The 18,923-nt window shown below is 36.5% G+C and overlaps 1 protein-coding gene across 2 annotated transcripts in view; it reads right to left on the bottom strand.

Annotated features, from left to right (window-relative positions):
* Positions 1-12,821, bottom strand: part of ARG2 (arginase 2) — a 43,440-nt gene extending 30,619 nt beyond the window's left edge. Inside the window, exons 1-2 of one of the 2 annotated variants that reach the window (XM_012548923.3) lie at positions 12,516-12,821; positions 11,468-11,540 (exon numbers count right to left, since the gene is read on the bottom strand). In XM_012548923.3, the coding sequence (XP_012404377.1) occupies positions 11,468-11,540; positions 12,516-12,626 (184 nt within the window). In that variant the 5' untranslated portion in view covers positions 12,627-12,821. Of the gene's footprint in view, positions 1-11,467; positions 11,541-12,013; positions 12,233-12,515 lie in introns of those variants that run through there. The other variant, XM_031952783.1, reaches the window with a different exon arrangement.
* Between the last annotated feature and the right edge of the window lie 6,102 nt (positions 12,822-18,923).

Here is an 18,923-nt window from a genome sequence, read left to right as displayed (position 1 = left end):
CATGTCACTTTGTATCAGTTCATTTACATCTTTCTATTCTTTTCTATATTCATTATAATTCATTGTTTATTATAGTACAATCATATTCTATTATATTCATGTACCACAATTAGTTTAGCCGTTACTTTGTTTCTAGTTTACTACCACAAAAAGTGTTGCCACATAATCGTTCTATTGTACATAGGGCTTCTTTCTTTTTATCAGTGACTTCCTTGGAGTATATGCCTAAAATCTCTAGGAAAAAAAAAAAAAAAAGGAAATTTGAGTCACTTTCTTTGTATAATTATAAACTGTTTTCAAAAATGGCTGTACTGATTCACAGCTCCATGAACAATGCAGTAGTGTACCTATCTTTCCAAAATCCCTTCAGTATCAATCAACTCTTTCATTTTTTTTTTACCTTTGCCAATTTGCTGCGTGTATGGTGAAATCACATCTTTTTTATTACAGTCTGGACAAGAAGTGAAGGGCCTAAATTAGGATGGTGGCTGTGTGAAAGAAAGAGAGCTATAAAAAGGATGCTATGAAGATAGAAAAAAAAAATTTGGCAACCAATTAGATATGTGAAGTGAAAGCGGGTAAGAGTGATTTGAAGGTTGTTGACTTGAGTGATTTGAAGGGTGATGGTGTTCTTAATAGTAATGACAAAGTTTGGAAGAGGGGAAAGTTTTGGGGAAAAGATGAAAATTGTTTTTGAGAAGATGAGCTTGAAAAGCTTACAAGAACATCCAGTTCAAGCTGTTTAAAATGAAGTTGGTGAAGCACCTAATTAAAGCTGAGGAGAAAGACTAGGCCTGGGAATCATCCATAAAGAACCTATGATGAAATTACCAAGTGATGTCATTAAGTGGGGAAAAATTAGCGAGCCAAGGATAGAATCTTCAGAGACATCCACAGTTAGTGGACAAGGCAGGGATAAGAACCAGCAAAGTTCAGGAAGGAGTTTCTCCACAGTGGACATTACTATTCTTCTTTTTAAGCAAATTTAAACCTCTAAACTTAAAACTATGTCCCTGTGTTTTACTTTGGGGTAGAACTGGATTGCTGTAAAATGTAAGTGGGAAATGCTAGAGTCAGAGAATTTCAATTAAAAGGGAAAACTTTGCCAATTTCTTTTTAAGCAAGAATGATTGTATATTAATAAAAGTCTGCCAGGCTTTGTCCAAAAGGCATTTTAAGCTATCTTCAGATAGCAGTAGGAAACTAGGGCAAATTCAAAAGGAGACTAGCTGAAAGATTGCGCACATATTCTTTGTATCAGGATTCTACAGAGGAGAACCAAAATGGAAAAAAAATGATACTAGTAAATAAACAGAACAGTATGAAGGAATTAGGAAACTTCCTAAGCATTATTACTCATCAGAAAAGATTTTTTTTTCTCTCAATCAAAATACTGCATGGTCAGGGAAGAAGAAAAAAAGCAAAGTAGATGGGATTTCAATGAAAGTAAGGTAAGCTCCAGAAGACAATGCCAACACAAGCCTCCACTGCCAGCATATAAAGAGATCTATTAATCCAAGCAGCTTTGAGCTCTCTGTATGAAAAATTACATTAATCCTCACAATATGGAAAGTAGTAAACAAATTTTATTTTAAAATAGGCCATCTTATATATTCAGGGACAATACTTTTTTGAATTTTCATAAAGAGACAAGTTATTCAACAAGAATGCTTCTCTGTCATAAACATCTGGGCTTACCTTACAGAAATACCACTGATACCTGGCAGTTCATTAACCTAGCAAGTAGTTCAAGTATCAGTAAGCCAAAAGGAGCCTTGTTGCTAAAGAATAGTTTAGGGACAGGTTCTATTAACTCATACCTGGCTTTTTGAAAACCCTAAATGAAAGTTCATACCTAATTGAACATGAAAAATTTTAAAACTGCCTTTTAAGATTTGCAATTTCCCTCATTCTGAGGATAATCCCATGCAAAGCTAGACATTTAGGATTGAAAAATCCAAGGGTTTCTAGACACAGAAAATAAGTCAGAAGGGGAAAAAAATTTCTCCAATTAACTTTCCCTGAAAACATTTCTCTGTCTGACACCAACTAGAAGACACTAGAAAGAATTTGGAAAAAGTATTGTTCTTATCATCCTCAGGAGCAGAAACAAGCAAAGGAAAGCTGGTGCTACAAGAACAAAATGATTTGAACAGGTCTGTGACCCTTTCTGTAATAAATTAGCCATAAAAAATAGAAATACTTGTGGCTGTATCCTGAAGGAATTGGACAGTCATTTTTGGACAGTCAAATTGGACAGTCAAAATGACAAGGACTTTTCAAAGCAGGAATAAAAACTAGATACTGTAGTATTAGCTTGAAAGATGAACTTGAAGCCAGAAGGCCCGAGTTAAAATGCAAGACACTCCTTGTATGTCTCTGGGCAAATGCCTTAACTTTCTCCCAGCCTCATTTCCCTAATCTATTAAATAGGGATAATTATGGCATATACCTCATTTACAAAGTTGTGAAGATCAAATGAGATAACAAATACTATCTCACCATAAAAAATGCTTTACAAATACTAGTTATTATGACAAAATCATTAACACTCAAAACTGAAAAGAAATACATATTTACACAATATACTCATACACATTTAATAGGCAACTAAAAAAATAATCATTCTTTTTTAAATGGAGCTATCCTCCTCCTTACTTTAAGACACATCTTTCTTATAGATAAAACAATCTCACAGTTCTTTTGTCAATAGTTGTCACAGAAGCAAGCTGGATTCTTTAGTTTCATTCAGAAAGACATAACACTTTTAGTGTCTGATAAGCACTGAGTGATTTAGGAAGCCTAGGGTGACTAGAAGCCAAAAGATTGTAAACAGTTCACCAAGGCAATTCACCTATTCTAAGTCCCTATTACATTTACTGGTGAGAGGGAGAGGGGAAAAGAACAGGACAAGTGATTTTGTTAGTGTAATTAAAGTAATTAAAGTCCTACCAATGAAGATCCTTAATTATCTTTTAGACTTGGCTGTGGCCCACTGCTCTGTTAAGCAAATAGCCAAAAATCAGAAAGACTATATATACTAACTGCAAGAAGTTCAGTGTCTGTGTCTCTAAAACTAGTACTCTAACCACTCACTATATAGTCCCATAGTCTTAAAAATAGATGTCTCCGTTGAGGTGAAAGTCAAGTACTGAGAGACAAGTTACCATAATTACAAAGACAGAAACTTAAAATTTAAGGTTTTCTATTTTAGTTCCAGAACACTCAATTCTCCTTCAGAGAATGTCCACATTTTAAAGTGGAAACCTTCATCAAAAATTTGCTGTAATTATGAGGATTAAATAGCATCAGGAAGAAGAAAAAGGACCCAGGATAATGCCTCTTTAAGTGGGTCTTCTGGGCTTTTTCTGCCATCCAAAATGAAAAGATCCATGAAGCAGGAAGCTTCCCCTTTTCTACTCAGAAAAGGAAAACAAGTCTAAGGACTGATTACTTTGGATAGTTATTCAAAAAAAAGCACAAAGTTTAAATTAGTTCCATGGGTATCTGTGAAAGGATTGGAAACCAGGTCAAAGATGGAAAAATTGCTTTTCATGGCAGGTCATTTTTATATATTTATACGGAAAGTTCCTTGTTTTTGTTTGTTGTTTTGTTGTTGTTTTTTAAGGGAAAGAGGGAACATGATGCCTATGTTCCAGGGACTGTCATACTTTCTGCAAATGGAATCTATTTTATCTTCACAACAACCCTGGGAGGAAGGTGCTATTATTACCATTTTACAGTTGAGGAAACAGAGGCCAAGGAAAGTTAAATAATGTGTGCAGGATCACACAGCCAGTAAGTGATAGAAGTCACATTTGAAATCAGGTCTTCCTGACTCCAGGTCCAAAACAATACACCATATCATCTAGCTGCTTTTTTACTTAGTGCCCTGTGGGCTTCAAAGTATATTAGCACTGCTCAGTAATATTGTATATGTCAAACTATTAAACTTCTCCCCTTTTTTGTTCCAGGAAGACTGGTAGATTTCTAGGACCATGGATTTAGTTAGCTCAAATTCAGTGTCAGACTGCTAATAGGCTAATTGGGCAAATCGATAATTAGGTGATATAATGAAAACTTAAATCATACTTGAAAAAAATGAAAAATGTAGAACAATGAAAACTGAAGTTTTGGTATCACTTTAGAAACTTCCTTAGTGGGGCTGAAAAAATGCTAAAATAATAGAAATATAAATGATGAATAAAGCAAGTGATATGAAATATTCCCTCCTACTTAATGTGGCAGCTAGAACTGAATCTTCCTTCATAAATGATCCCTGTGCTGACTGAAAAAACCTCTGCCTGTCAAAATAGTCTTAAAGGAAGCTTTTTATTTTTGATTTGCCTTTTTTTCCCCCTTGAGGCAATTGGGGTTAAGTGACACAGCTAGGAAATGTTAAATGTGCAAGTTTGAACTCAGGTCCTCCTGACTTCAGAGTTGGTGCTCTATCCACTGCACCACCTAGCTGCCCCAGAAACTTTTTAGTTAAAAATTATATAACAAACTTAAGCAATAAAAAGGTCAAAATTACTGACATAAAAAATTGCTTTTTTTCAGTTGAAGACTAGCCTTTCAAAAATCTATAGAAACTAATTTGAAGAGATGGCATCAATTTTTTAAAAGGGAAGTCTTTTATACATACTTAAAAACAAAACTAAATCTTACACACTTTTGTCCTTTAATAATTCTTACTATTTCTTGAAGAGACAAACTCATTTAGATGTTATAATGGGTAAAAAAAGTCTAAATCATGAAATTTTTGGTGTGTTAATATTTATATAGGAGAGATTGTACACACACATATGTATGTATAACTAAGAATTTTTAAATATATGAAGAAATCAGATCTAGGTGGTAAGGAATTTTGTTGTCCCTATTGTTTAGGCACTGAAGGATGTCTACTTTTGGTTTTTTTTTTTTTTAAATTTAATAGCCTTTTATTTACAGGATATATAGATGGGTAACTTTACAGCATTAACAATTGCCAAACCTCTTGTTCCAATTTTTCACCTCTTACCCCCACCCTCCCTAAATGGCAGGATGACCAGTAGATGTTAAATATATTAAAATATAACTTAGATACACAATAAGTATACATGACCAAAACATTATTTTGCTGTACAAAAAGAATCAGACTCTGAATTATTGTACAATTAGCTTGTGAAGGAAATCAAAGATGCAGGTGTGCATAAATATAGGGATTGAGGAATTCAATGTAATGGTTTTAGTCATCTCCCAGAGTTCTTTTTCTGGGTATAGCTAGTTCAGTTCATTACTGCTCCATTAGAAATGATTTGGTTGATCTCATTGCTGAGGATGGCCTGATCCATCAGAACTGGTCATCATCTAGTATTGTTGTTGAAGTATATAATGATCTCCTGGTCCTGCTCATTTCACTCAGCATCAGTTCGTGTAAGTCTCTCCAGGCCTTTCTGAAATCATCCTGTTGGTCATTTCTTACAGAACAGTAATATTCCATAATTTTCATATACCACAATTTATTCAGCCATTCTCCAACTGATGGACATCCATTCAGTTTCCAGTTTCTAGCCACTACAAAAAGGGCTACCACAAACATTCGTGCACATACGGGTCCCTTTCCCTTCTTTATAATCTCTTTGGGATATAATCCCAGTAGTAACACTGCTGGATCAAAGGGTATGCACAGTTTGATGACTTTTTGAGCATAGTTCCAAACTACTCTCCAAAATGGTTGGATTCGTTCACAACTCCACCAACAATGAATCAATGTCCCAGTTTTCCCACATCCCCTCCAACAATCATCATTATTTTTTCCTGTCATCTTAGCCAATCTGACAGGTGTGTAGTGGTAGTATCTTAGAGTTGTCTTAATTTGCATTTCTCTGATTAATAATGACTTGGAGCATCTTTTCATATGACTAGAAATAGTTTCAATTTCTTCATCTGAGAATTGTCTGTTCATATCCTTTGACCATTTTTCAATTAGAGAATGGCTTGATTTTTTATAAATTAGAGTTAATTCTCTATATATTTTGGAAATGAGGCCTTTATCAGAACCTTTGACTGTAAAAATATTTTCCCAGTTTATTGCTTCCCTTCTAATCTTGTCTGCATTAGTTTTGTTTGTACAAAACTTTTCAGTTTGGTATAATCGAAATTTTCTATTTTGTGATCAGTAATGATCTCTAGTTCTGCTTTGGTCATAAAAACCTTCCCCTTCCACAGGTCTGAGAGGTAAACTATCCTATGTTCCTCTAATTTATTAATAATTTCATTCTTTATGCCTAGGTCATGAACCCATTTTGACCTTATCTTGGTGTATGGCGTTAAGTATAGATCAATGCCTAGTTTCTGCCATATTAGTTTCCAATTTTCCCAGCAATTTTTATCAAATAGTAAGTTCTTATCCCAAAAGCTGGGATCTTTGGGTTTGTCAAAGACTAGGTTGCTATATTTGTTGACTGTTTTATCCCTTGAACCTAATCTATTCCACTGATCAACTAATCTATTCCTTAGCCAATACCAAATAGTTTTGGTAACTGCTGCTCTATAATATAGTTTTAGATCTGGTACAGCTAAGCCACCATCATTTGATTTTTTTTCATTAATTCCCTTGAAATTCTTGACCTTTTGTTTTCCATATGAACTTTTGTTATTTTTCTAGGTCATTAAAATAGTTTTTGGGAGTCTGATTGGTATAGCGCTAAATAAATAGATTAGTTTAGGTAATATTGTCATCTTTATTATATTTGCTGTCCCTATCCAAGAGCATTTAATATTTTTCCAATTGGTTAGATCAGACTTAATTTGTGTGAAAAGTGGTCTGTAATTTTGCTCATAAAGTTTCTGATTTTCCCTTGGCAGATAGATTCCTAAATATTTTATATTATCAGTAGTTACTTTAAATGGAATTTCTCTTTGTAACTCTGACTGTTGGATTTTGTTAGTGATATATAAGAATGCTGATGACTTATGTGGGTTTATTTTATAACCAGCAACTTTGCTAAAGTTGTGGATTATTTCTAATAACTTTTTAGCAGAATCTCTGGGGTTCTCTAAGTATACCATCATGTCATCGGCAAAGAGTGATAATTTGGCTTCCTCATTGCCTATTCTTATTCCTTTAATCTCTTTCTCAGCTCTTATTGCTATAGCTAGCGTTTCTAATACAATATTAAATAGTAACGGTGATAGTGGGCAACCTTGTTTCACTCAGGATGTCTACTTTTGGAATGGACTCATGCCCTCAGGATGACTCAGCAGAGTTAATGCGTAGGTCAGTCATTTACAGCTTGAAGTTCATTTCCAGAATCTATTTTTGCCATCTCCAGAATGTAGAGTTCACTTTTGAGTCTAGAGGATCAAAAGGTAGTGCCTATCATTTCCCAATGGATAAATTAAGGATATGAACAAATAATTATCAAAAGAAGAATTTCAAACTATTAACCACCAAATCACAAATAAGAGAAATCCAAATCAAAACAACTCCAAGTTCTTACCTCACACCTAGAAAAATTTTAAAGATAATAAAGGATAGAAATAGTCACTATTGGAGAGGTTGTGCTAATAAATTTTTGCTCACACTGGGAATGTGGTCTAAATATTTTGAAAGGCAATTTGAAATTATGCTTTTTAAAAAACCACATTAAGATATCCATGCTTTTTCACTCCAAAATCCTACTACTTAGTATGTATACAAAAAAGTCAACAAAAAAGGTACAGCTATATTGTTGTGGAATAAAAAACACTTATTCACCTTAGAAATGCTTAAGATTGTTATTTTATTAGAAGACAACTAGCCAAGTTGGAGAACAAGATTTCTTTTAAAAAGTGACTTTCAAGTCTTAAAGGATTAAGGTATCTTAAATAGACATTAGCAAAAAGAAAAAATACATCTGGGAGATCAGGATATGTTAAATTCAGATTTTCTCCTATTTTGTTTTAATTGATATACCCCATCATAAAACAGAGACTGTAGGACATAAAATTAATGGTTACTTAAGAACCACTTTGGCTGGTTTTAATAGCTGGACATCTTTTTGAGCTTAAAAACACAAGACTTTTAGAGAAAAAGAGTGAGAAAGCAAGAATATAAGACATACTTCAAGTAACAGGAAAAGGACAATTTTGAAACCCAAGCCCCTAAACTTGATTCTAGGAAATCAACATATCTGTGGTAGTCAAAAGCTGGAAATAAAACAAGTGCCTACTAATTAGGGAATAGCTAAACAAGTTGTGGTACATGAATGCAATGGAATATTTGCCATACTGTTAAAAATAGTGAAGTTGAGTAATTCAAAGAAGAATGAAAATATCTATATGAGCCAATATAAAGTAGGCAAAGCCAGGAAAACAATATATACAGTAACATATAAGTGGAAAGCAAAGCAATCAAAATTGAATGCTTTGAAACCATAATGACGAAGCCTGGCCGTAAAGAAGAGACAGGAGATAGTACCCACTACCTCTGCTTCTTTTTGGAGCAGTGTCATGGTAAAAACACTGATTATATTTTCATACGATGGTTAGTTTTGAATGTTTTTGTTGTTCTTATTGTTAAAAGGGATAGCTTTTCCAGAAGGGGAAAAAAACACACACCAGGTAATATAGGTGATATAAAAACAAAAGATAACAAGAAACTATCTCCTGAAAAAGAGAAGAACAGCAATTATTGTTTATAGTAGCAGAATAAAACCCAAGTTAGATATATGAATCAATCTTCCTGATGGTAAATGTACTGAGAACAGAAATTTCTAATTAACTTTGAAGGAATTCTTTCTTTGGAGTTTTAAGAAAAGACCAGATCAGGTTTCTTAGACTACTTCAAAATCTAGTCCAGAATATAACAAGGGGATTGAGTTATGATTTCTCAGGATTTTTTTTGCACAAGAGTTCAAATCAGTTGGCCAAAAGATATTTATTGAGTACATAATGTGTATATTATACAAGATATGTCTTTCTTATTCTGTGACTTAATTATCCAAATTTCTCTCTCCATCTCCCTTTTAGGTATTTTCACTGCTTATTAGGAGCCCATCAATATAGAGACAGTGAAAGAAAGTCAGTAGATAAATCAACAAGCATATAAATTATCTGCAATGTACCTATAAAGCTGTATTTGAATCGGACCCATTTTGTACCCAGCAAATGGTGAGCTTCTTTCATTAGCAAGATAACCTTACATCTGTAAAGGAGGTAATGTTTTGAATAGCTCTATTTTTATAAGAAAAGACCATACAAGCATCTACTAAGCTTCTAACAGGAACACCAAACTTGACCCAATCAACTTGACTGCCTCTATACCACTCATTTATTGGCAAGTATTTAAAAAATATAAAGAAAAACTGGGGAAACCTGGACATTCAAGCTATGTAGGATTATTGGGCAAATATTTGGCCATTTAATGGCCTATTTTGCAAAAATGAAGATCTGGCAAACATTGAATAGCCATTATAAGTTAGGGTGAGTTTTCTCACTAAAGGGCTCAGACCTATATACCACAAAAAACTATTAAAGGGTGAGAACCCTGTCATCATCTACCTCCTGCAAGAAAGGAAACAGAATTAGAGGATAATAGAGGACTAGGATAAGGATTCTTGCTTGTCCTGAGGAGAGGAGAAGAGAAATACAACTTTACCCAAAAGTTTGTAGTTAAGCCTGAAAAGAGGCAACAAAGGCTAGCAGCCCAATGAAGCTTGAGTAGTTCCTGCCTAAAACCAGTCTCAAAAAAAGGAGTTCAAAAGAATCAAGAGAATATTGTACATAGCAACAAAATTATGTGATGATCAACTGTGAGTCTTCACTCTTCTTAGCAATGCAACGATTCAAGACAATACCAATAGATAGAAAATGCCATCCACATCCAGAGAGAGAGCTATGAGAGACTATGGTTCAAAGCATAGTATATTCACCTTTTTTGTTGTTTGCTTTTTCATTCTTGTGATATTTTTCTTTGATTTGATTCTTCTTGCACAACATGACAAATATGGAAATAGTTTAAAAGGATTGTTTGCTGTCTTGGGGGATAAAGTGGGGAGGGAGAAAAAAATTGGAACAAAAAAACTTTAAAAAATGAATGTTAAAAACTATATATATGAAAACATGTACTTGGAAAAATAAAATGCTATTGAGAAAAAAAAACTGATCAAAAAAGGGGCTCAAGGAAGAAACAAAGGCATGGCAAAGGGTAGATAACTATAAGAAATCTAGGTGCAGCAGTTTGGTCAGAAACAAAGCAGCTCCTAGAGGAAACAGGGGTAGGACGCTGGGAATGAGGTTTGGGCTGATTAAGTGAAAGGGCAGAAGCTGTGTTGCTGAAACATGATCTTTAGTCTACAGATCCCAAATGATAACTGTATTTTTCTACTCTTGGGCTCTTTCAATTAAGTCTGGAGTCTTTCCCCCTGGAATAAGGTATGCTTGGTTTTAAAAACAGTTTTAACAGGCTAGTATGAATGTACTTGTCCAAAAGGCAGTTGGAAGGATACTCATGGAGGGAGGAAGGAAAGAATATTAAGATAGTAGAGAAGGGTGTTTTGCCAAAGCTCTGTCTTTGGTTGGGGACTAGGGGGAAAAGAGGAAGAATGAATGAAGGATCCTTTGCTCCAAAATCCCATAAAAGAGGAGAATTTATACCAGGAAATTCATCTAGTCAATGAGTCGGTATAGTGGGGGATATAATACATAGGAGAGATTGAAAAAATCCAGCTCACTCAAAAACTTCAACATCTTGAAAACTCAGGTCTTGTTACTTATTGGCAGCTTTGGTGTGAGGATTTACAAGGGAATAAGTTGAATTCTATATATAAAATTAGAAAATTTCAATTATCCACACTGCTTTCCTATTATCATGACTGATATTTTAGTCACTATTTTTTTTAATTAAACATATTTTTTAAAGCTCTCTAAATCTTGTCTATTATCATGCATCATCTAGTGACTTTTCATTTTTCCCTAGCTGTTAAGTAATGCTCACACATATTATTCCAATTATTCCAGCAATACTAATATGACATGATTTCTTACAGTAATAGAATTTTAAAAGAAGAAATGGGGATAAGCTTATGGTGAGTCATAAGTGGCACTGTTATGACCAAACTGGGCAAATAGAGAGAACTTTTTAGCAAAAAAATCACTTAATTCCTTATATAAAGCCCTTAAGTCATCTTACTGGACTTGTTGAGACATAAAAGAAGCCAAGTAAATCACTGAGAGTTCTTCCTTTATTTTCTGGACACTTAACCTGAGAGAAAGCAACACTGCATACATTAACAGTTTGGTTCAGCTCTGCTTCAAGTCCCTGGCATTAAAAGGTGCTAATGATTACTAGTGTTGAAATATGTTATCTTTAAAGGTTTATTTCAAATTGAAGCAACAGTAGATTTCAGAGGAAATGACCTGGTTTGCCACATTAGTTTCCACTTGCACTGACTCAAAGCTTCCTCCTCTTTATACTGCACAAATACAAACCACAATTACTTACCCAAGTTGGAGAGCCTTTTCAATAACCCTGCCTCTCTTATGGCTGCAGGACCATGTTCTACTCCTCTTCGCTTCTGTCACAAAAACACAAGAGATACTGATTTCAGGTGGGGAGTGAAGATACTCTCTGAAAAGTTAACCTATATTTCAATGCTGGTTAAATTATTTAGAGCACTAACATCCAACCCCGCCTAAGACTTTATTAATTCACCAAAGGCGAGGGTACAGGGGCAGAGAGACCCCAGAATTGGAAAAGTCAGGTAAACATCATCACGGATATCCTCACTTTGAAAAGAGCCACAATCAATCTGATCACACAACTTCAGAACTAGGGACCTTGGAGATGTATTTAGTTCCATTCATTTTAAGAAAACCGAGACTAGTCAGGGGGGTAAAGCGACTTATTAAAGGTCACAGAGCTAGAACAAGCTGGATCTTCCCATTCCCAGGACCGGCTCTTTCCTCTCCCCCGCCCCTACTTCTGTCTAGAGGAGAACAAAACAACCTCTCCCTATGCCAGCTGCACCTTCGTGTCTTCTCCACTTACTGATCTTCTAGGTCAGTGCCTTCTCCCCTTCTAAGATAATTCCCTTCTCTGCAACCCCGAGCCTTCAATCCTCACTCAGTGACTGATTCAGGCTGCCCGATGCTCTTGGGGTGGTGGTGGGGGAGCCGCCCATTTCTCCTTTTCCAGCCCCACTGGAGAAACCATCTCTCTCCAACCATCCCTAACCAGGGAGATCCTCGTGTTCTCCCCCGCCTTTCCTCCGAACTTGGAATCCCTAAAGCTAACATTTGCCGGCTTCGCCGCGCCCTGTACCCAGCGTTCCACTCCCAGGAAGACCCCGCGTACTCCCTCCCGACCCCTTCCCAAAGGGCTTGGGCTCGGCTTCACCCCTCCCCCACCCCATCTCCCCGCGAGACACTCGGTGAGGCTGCCCGCCCTGATGCTCCGCGGAGGAAACCCTCCTCCGGTTTCCAGGAAAGGGGGGGAGGGGGGAAGGGGTCCTGCCTCCCCGCCCGCCCCATCGCGGAGTCTTCGGTCTCACCTGCCCTTTAGAGAACGGGGCTCCGATCACAGCCACCGAGTGAACGGACTTCTTGAGCACAGAATGCCCTTGCTTCTGAAGAAGCCTCGAGAGCCTGCTTCTCAGAGACATGATCGATAACGGGCCAGCGACTCAAAGGGCTACGGGAACAGGCAGCAGCTGCTTTTTATATCGCTCAGAGCGATCCGTTTACCTCGTTTCGGGTACCTCCGCGAGCCGGTAGCGCCCCGCCCCCTCCCAGCGCGTCACGGATCCCGCGCACGAAGCCCCGCCCCCCGAGGGCCTCCGGCACACCTTCTTTTCCATCCCCGCCCACCTCGTGTACGAGTCCACATTCGTTTCGGATCTACTCCCCCCCTCCTAATCTGGATTTTCTCCACCTTCCAGTCCCTGACGTCACAAAGACCAGTAAGTGCTGTAAGCCAATAAAAGAGCAGCTGCTGGGAGGTGTGTCTCTTCTGGGAGGGCGGGCGGTTCTATCCTTAGGCCTGGGTGGGGCGGCTCTGGGACTCCGGCTGCCCGGCGGTCCGTTCCACCTCTGGAGCCAGCGTGGCGCGGTCGCCAACTGGATGAGGAAGCGGTCCTGGGCCGTTTTGTTAGCCCGCCATGCCAGGAAGCGGCCAGGGATTCCCGCCGGCCCAAGTTAGCCCCTTCCCCACGCTCCAGGACTTCGAGCTGCAGATCATGGTTATGATGGGAGCTGCCCTTTCCCACCTAGAATGGTGTGAAGTTGAGGGCTAAATGTTCAATAACCTTAAATGTCTATCAGCTACTTGGCAAGTTTTGAGCGTTCTTTACTAAAGTCACCAAGACTTGTCTTAGTCGTTCTGGCGAGAGTTTTATCTGTTACTCTGTTGCGCTCTCGGTTTTTTCCTTAATTTAAAAGCTTGCTGTCTCGTTCAGGGTTTCACTATATATTCTTTTTATTTTCTAAATAAATTATTCTCAATATTTATACTCTTCCCCTATCCTGTCCCAGAGAGCTGAAATTTTAAAAAATAAAAAAAGTTCAGCAGAGAAAACCAACAATGACAACAAAACTCTTCTGCAAAGAAGGGGGAAGGCTCCATTTCTCCTGTTTGGAGTTATTTGGTGATTATTTTTTCACAGCATTCAATTGTTGTTTCCTGTTACATTGTGATAGTCATTCTGTATATTATTTTCCAGGTTTTGCTTATGTCACTTCATTTGAGTTTTTCCATTATTTTCTGTATTATTCATATTCTTATTGTCTTATATATGACGATAATAGTCTATTAATCCATGTTCCACGATTTGTTTAGCAATTCCCTAATCAATGGACGCCTTTAGTTCTTTGAAACCATTAAAATGCTACTATAAATATTTAGATGCCTATGAAGTCTTTCTGTTATTGCCTTTCTTAAGGTTTATGCCTAGCAGTGAAATCTCTTGAGTCAAAAAATTTAGATTGCTTAGTGATTATTTTTTTTTTATTATAGCTTTTTAGATACAAAACATGCATGGGTAATTTTTCAACACTGACCCTTGCAAAAGCTTCTGTTGCAACTTTCCTCCTTTTTCCCCCACCCCCTCCCCTAGATGGCAGGTAGTATCATACATGTTAAATATGTTAGTTAAAAATATGTTAAATACAATATATGTATATATATTTATACAGTTGTTGTTAAAAAAAAAAAACCAAATGCATAAATTAGTGATTCTTTTGCATAACTTTAATATTGCTATCCAGAATGGATTGGTCAGCATTCTTTTAAGCAAATTTCTTAGAATCATAAAACAATAGTACTGGAACGGAAAAGTACTAGCCATTTGATCCAATCCACTCAGTAGAAGCTAGGTGATTCAGTGGACTTTGAGTTGGCAAGACTTTAAATCCAAATCTTGCCACAGATACTAGCTGGGAGATCCCAGGCAAATCAAGATTTTCTCAATCTGAATTTCTTTGTTGTGTGTGGTCTAGTGAGATAATGTATGGGAAGTACTTTATAAATGTTAGCTATTATTTTACAAAATAGTTTCAATACTTGCCTTTTAGCAAAACAAACTACTATACCAATCTACTTTTCTGAATGAATGAAGAATTCAGCTATCTTGTTTGTAAAAATGTATTCTTGTTCAGTGTATTTCAGTCTTGCCTGACTCTTCAAGACCCTGTTTGGGATTTTCTTGGCAAAGATACTGTAGTGGTTTGCCATTACTTTTTCCAGCTCATTTTACATTTTATGTAACTGAGGTAACTTCCCCACAGCTAGGAAGTGACTGAGGTCAAATTTGAACTCAGGTCCTCTAGCCTCTGGGCTCAGCACCTAACTGCTCCAAAGGTTTAATAATTCATTGGTGATATGGACATTTTAACTATAGTCTGACAGCCCTAGTTTAGAGAGACCACAAAATGTTATGTCCCAATTGAATCATTTAAAATAAAATAGCTCCCACAACTACTGCTAGATTTTATTATAATCAGTGAGAGTCTAAATAATCCTTTTTGCCACTGAGCTACTCAGATAATTTATAATCAGATTCCAACTCCATCTCAAAGAGAAGAAATCAAACCAGTTTTCTAACTGGGGCCTGACGCTATTGCTTACTGGGAAGGAGGCGACAAACTCCTCCTGTGAGGTTAGCAAATTCTTTACTCTTTTGCCTTTTCAAATCCCTATGATTTAGAATGGAAAACTGTTTAGGCAAAAACTCCCCACTTACCCTCCACCTTTCTTTTCCTTGCTCCCTCTCTAGTCAATCAAAAGACATCGTCTCTCATGTCAACAGAATTTTAAATGTAGTACAGATTGGACTGATCTACATGCAGGTACTCCCAAGATAGTCCTTGCCCTCAAGCACCTTACATTCTACCAGGCAGATAGAATATGTTTATAGATGGTATAGGATATGTACAAAATAAATGGACAGGGATATAAAATAAATACACAGTGTTAGGGCATTAATCAAGGGAGACAGTGAAGAAGATCAGAAAAGTTTCTTACTTTGAAGAAGACAGAATTCCAAGAGGCAGAAATAGGAAAAAGTGCATTCTAAGTATGGGGGAATACCAAGCCTGGCAAAGTCACAGATATAGGACATGGAATATCATATATGAGAAATAGCAGAGGCCAGTTTGGATGGACTATAGGGCATGTGTATGGGAGTAATATAATAAGCCTGGAAATATAGTTTGAAAACCAGCATAAAGGGCTTTAAAAAGTCCAAGAGAAGACTTTGTATTTGATCCTAGAAGCAACTGAATACTTCAGATTGAGGATGTCAAGATGGTAGTTGGAGATATAGAACAGGTAAAATTTGGAGTTCATGGGTTAGATTTTTTTCCCCCAGGGACCATACCTTAAACTCAAATCACATTGGCTCTTATTGATTGGCCAACCCTTTTGTTAGGACAACCCCTCTTGGTCTTTCCTTTGGCTCCGATTACTTCAGAGTAATAGCAGTTGTTTTGCCAGTGAAATCCTGCATAAGGAAGCAAGCTTTTAAATTAATGAAAAAATTGAGAATAACAGATTAAACTGTCACCAGAAAGAGTAAAATAGGTATTGGTAACTTTAGTAAAGAAAACTTTTAGCAGTCAAAACTTGGAAAGAAGTTGATAGAAATTTAAGATTATTGAATACTTAGCCCCTCAACTTCACATCACTTTAGGTAGGAAAGGACAGCTTCCATCATAACTATGATCTGCACCCCTAAATCCTGATTTTGGTTTCTGAATCTTCCCCTCCCAAGTGGATTCCTGTTTTTAAAAATTAATAAATTAATTATATATTTAAACTAAGTTAAAAAAAAAAGAAAGCCACACTTTGCCTCATACCTTTCTTACTAATATTAATTACTGAATGGACCCTTGCTTCAGTCAAATTAAGAACCTGTTACAGACCATGTAACAGGCTTTAAAAGATCATGATCTAATAATACCAGACCTAAAACTCTATTATAAAGTAGCAGTCATCAAAATCATCTAGTACTGGCTAAGAAATAGATTGGTGAGTCAGTGGAGTATAATAATCTACTGTTTGATAAACCCAAAGCCTCCAGCTTCTTGGGGATAAAAACTCAGTATTTGACAAAAGTTGCTGGGAAAACTGGAAAATAGAATGTCAGCAACAGACCACCATCTCATATTCTATGGCAAGATAAGATCGAAATAGATACATGATTTAGGTATAAAGGATGATAGTATAAGCAAATTAGGAGAGCAAGGGATAGTTTACCTGTCAGATCTTTGAAAAGGGGAAATATTTATGACCAAACAAGAAATAAAAAACATTGTAAGAATGCAAAATATATAATTTTGATTCCATTAAATTAAAAAGATTTTGCACAAAGCCAAGATTAGAAGGGAAACAAAAACCTGGGAAACAATTTTTACAGCCAGTGTTTCTGATGGAAGCCTCATTTCTAAAATATTCCAAAGTAGAGAAATGAGTCACATTTATAAGACTACAAGTCACTTCCCAGTTGATAAATGGTCAAAGGATATGAACTTACAATTCTCAGATGAAGAAATTAAAGCCATTTCTAATCATATGAAAAAATGTTCTAAATCACTGTTGATTAAAGAAATGCAAATTAAGACAATTCTGAAGTACTACTACACATCTCTCAGATTGGCTAAGATGACAGGAAAAGATAATAAATGTTGGAGGGAATATGGGAAAACTGGAACATTAATGCATCGTTAGTGGGATTGTGAATTGATCCAACCATTTTGGAGAACTTTTTGAATAGAATTTGCAACTATGCCCAAAGGGTGTTCAAACTCTGCATACCCTTTGATCCAGCAGTGTCTCAAATCATAAAAGAGGGAAAAGGACACATATGTGCAAAAAAGTTTGTAGCGATCTAGTGTTGATTCTGAGGGAGCCTGGGGGGAGCTCAGACAGTGTCCTGGCTTCTTTCTGTCAACTTGTCTCCGCCTCCATTGAGTGTTTAATTTAGAAAGATCTTCTCTTGAATGAAAAGTTTAAAACAAACATTTACAAGGCAGTGTGCCACATGGTGATACAAAGGTGAAAATATTCAGAGTGGATCAATGTGAGAGATATTGTGGAGGTAGATTTAACAGCCCTTGGTAACATGAAGTATAGAGCAGAGAGTTCAGTCATCATCGTCATCATAGCAAAATATAAAATTTAACAATTCTATGAGACAACATGCTGTTATAAGAATCTGAGTTCAAGAGAGATTAAGTAAATTGCCCAGGCAAGTCTGTTTCTGTCTGAGGAAGACTTCAAACGCAGATCTTTCTGACTCTAAATTCATTACTCCATCCATTGTCCATCTAAAGATAACTAAAGTTTTAAACGTGAATTACTAGGAGGAGGTTGGTGTGTGTGTGTGTGTGTATGTGTGTGTATAGTTGAAGAACTTCCAGCAGCTGCGTGTAGTAAAGATAAGGTGAAGAACTTCCAAGGACATTTAAATTCCTCTTCTATATTTTAGTTTCTCTAGGTCTCTGTGACCTACATAAGTATGTTGAGTAGTAGCCAATATGTACTTAGATTTTAGATATATGTATTTAACCTAGAATGATGACATTTATCGCTGTTCAAGTTATTAATGTTTAGACAACTAGTTGCCTGATGTATGGTTCCTCCCGGAACTAGGAATCTGCTGTTTTTGGCACGAATAACATCCAATTAAGGGGTGGGGGGTGGGGGGGCACCTATCTCTTAATGTTCTCCAACTCATGATGTAATCCTTTGTATCTAAAACCCATAAAAACTGTATGCCTTATTCCCTTCTTTAGCCCTTCTACCATGAGCTATCTCTCTTTTCCTCCTCACGGTGGAATTGCTCATTCTCATGAGAATTTATTAAATAAACAACTTTTCTGCTTTTTACTTCGAGAGGTCTCTGAGTAGTCATTTTTGGATAGGAATTTCTATCCCTCACATTGGGGATGCTGAACTAGAGCTCAGAAAATAGAGTAGGGCTGGACATAACTGTTTGGAGTTGTGCCAGAGGTAGTATTTGAACCCAGACCTTTCTGAATTGAAGTCCAACATTCTACTGATTATCCTTGTGCTATATACCTCTATTATATCAATGAGCCATGCATGGCTTGTTCTGCCATCCCTCTAAATTTACTAGACATTTAGGTTTTTCCCATTTTTCAAAAACTGTTATACATGATACAGCTATTGATATCTTGGTAGAAATATTGCTTTTAAAAACAAGTTAAATTCTTGGGGTATATTCCCAGAAGTGGAATTATCATAAAGATATGATTAATTTTATGGCTCTTCTGTAGGGTCAGATTGCACTTTCTAAATACATATACAATATTTCCAAGTACAAGTTTTTAATATTCATTTTCTTGTAAAACTTTGTGTTCCAAATTTTTCTCTTTTCTCCCTTCTCTCCCCAAGACACCAAACTTTCTGATATAGATTAAATATGTGCAAATTTTTGTTGTTG

This window comes from Sarcophilus harrisii, chromosome 2 (assembly GCF_902635505.1).
Source record: "Sarcophilus harrisii chromosome 2, mSarHar1.11, whole genome shotgun sequence".
In the NCBI taxonomy this organism is placed as follows: domain Eukaryota; kingdom Metazoa; phylum Chordata; class Mammalia; order Dasyuromorphia; family Dasyuridae; genus Sarcophilus; species Sarcophilus harrisii.
The sequence above is the reverse complement of the archived record's forward strand: the minus strand, read 5'-3'. Positions and strand labels throughout refer to the sequence as shown.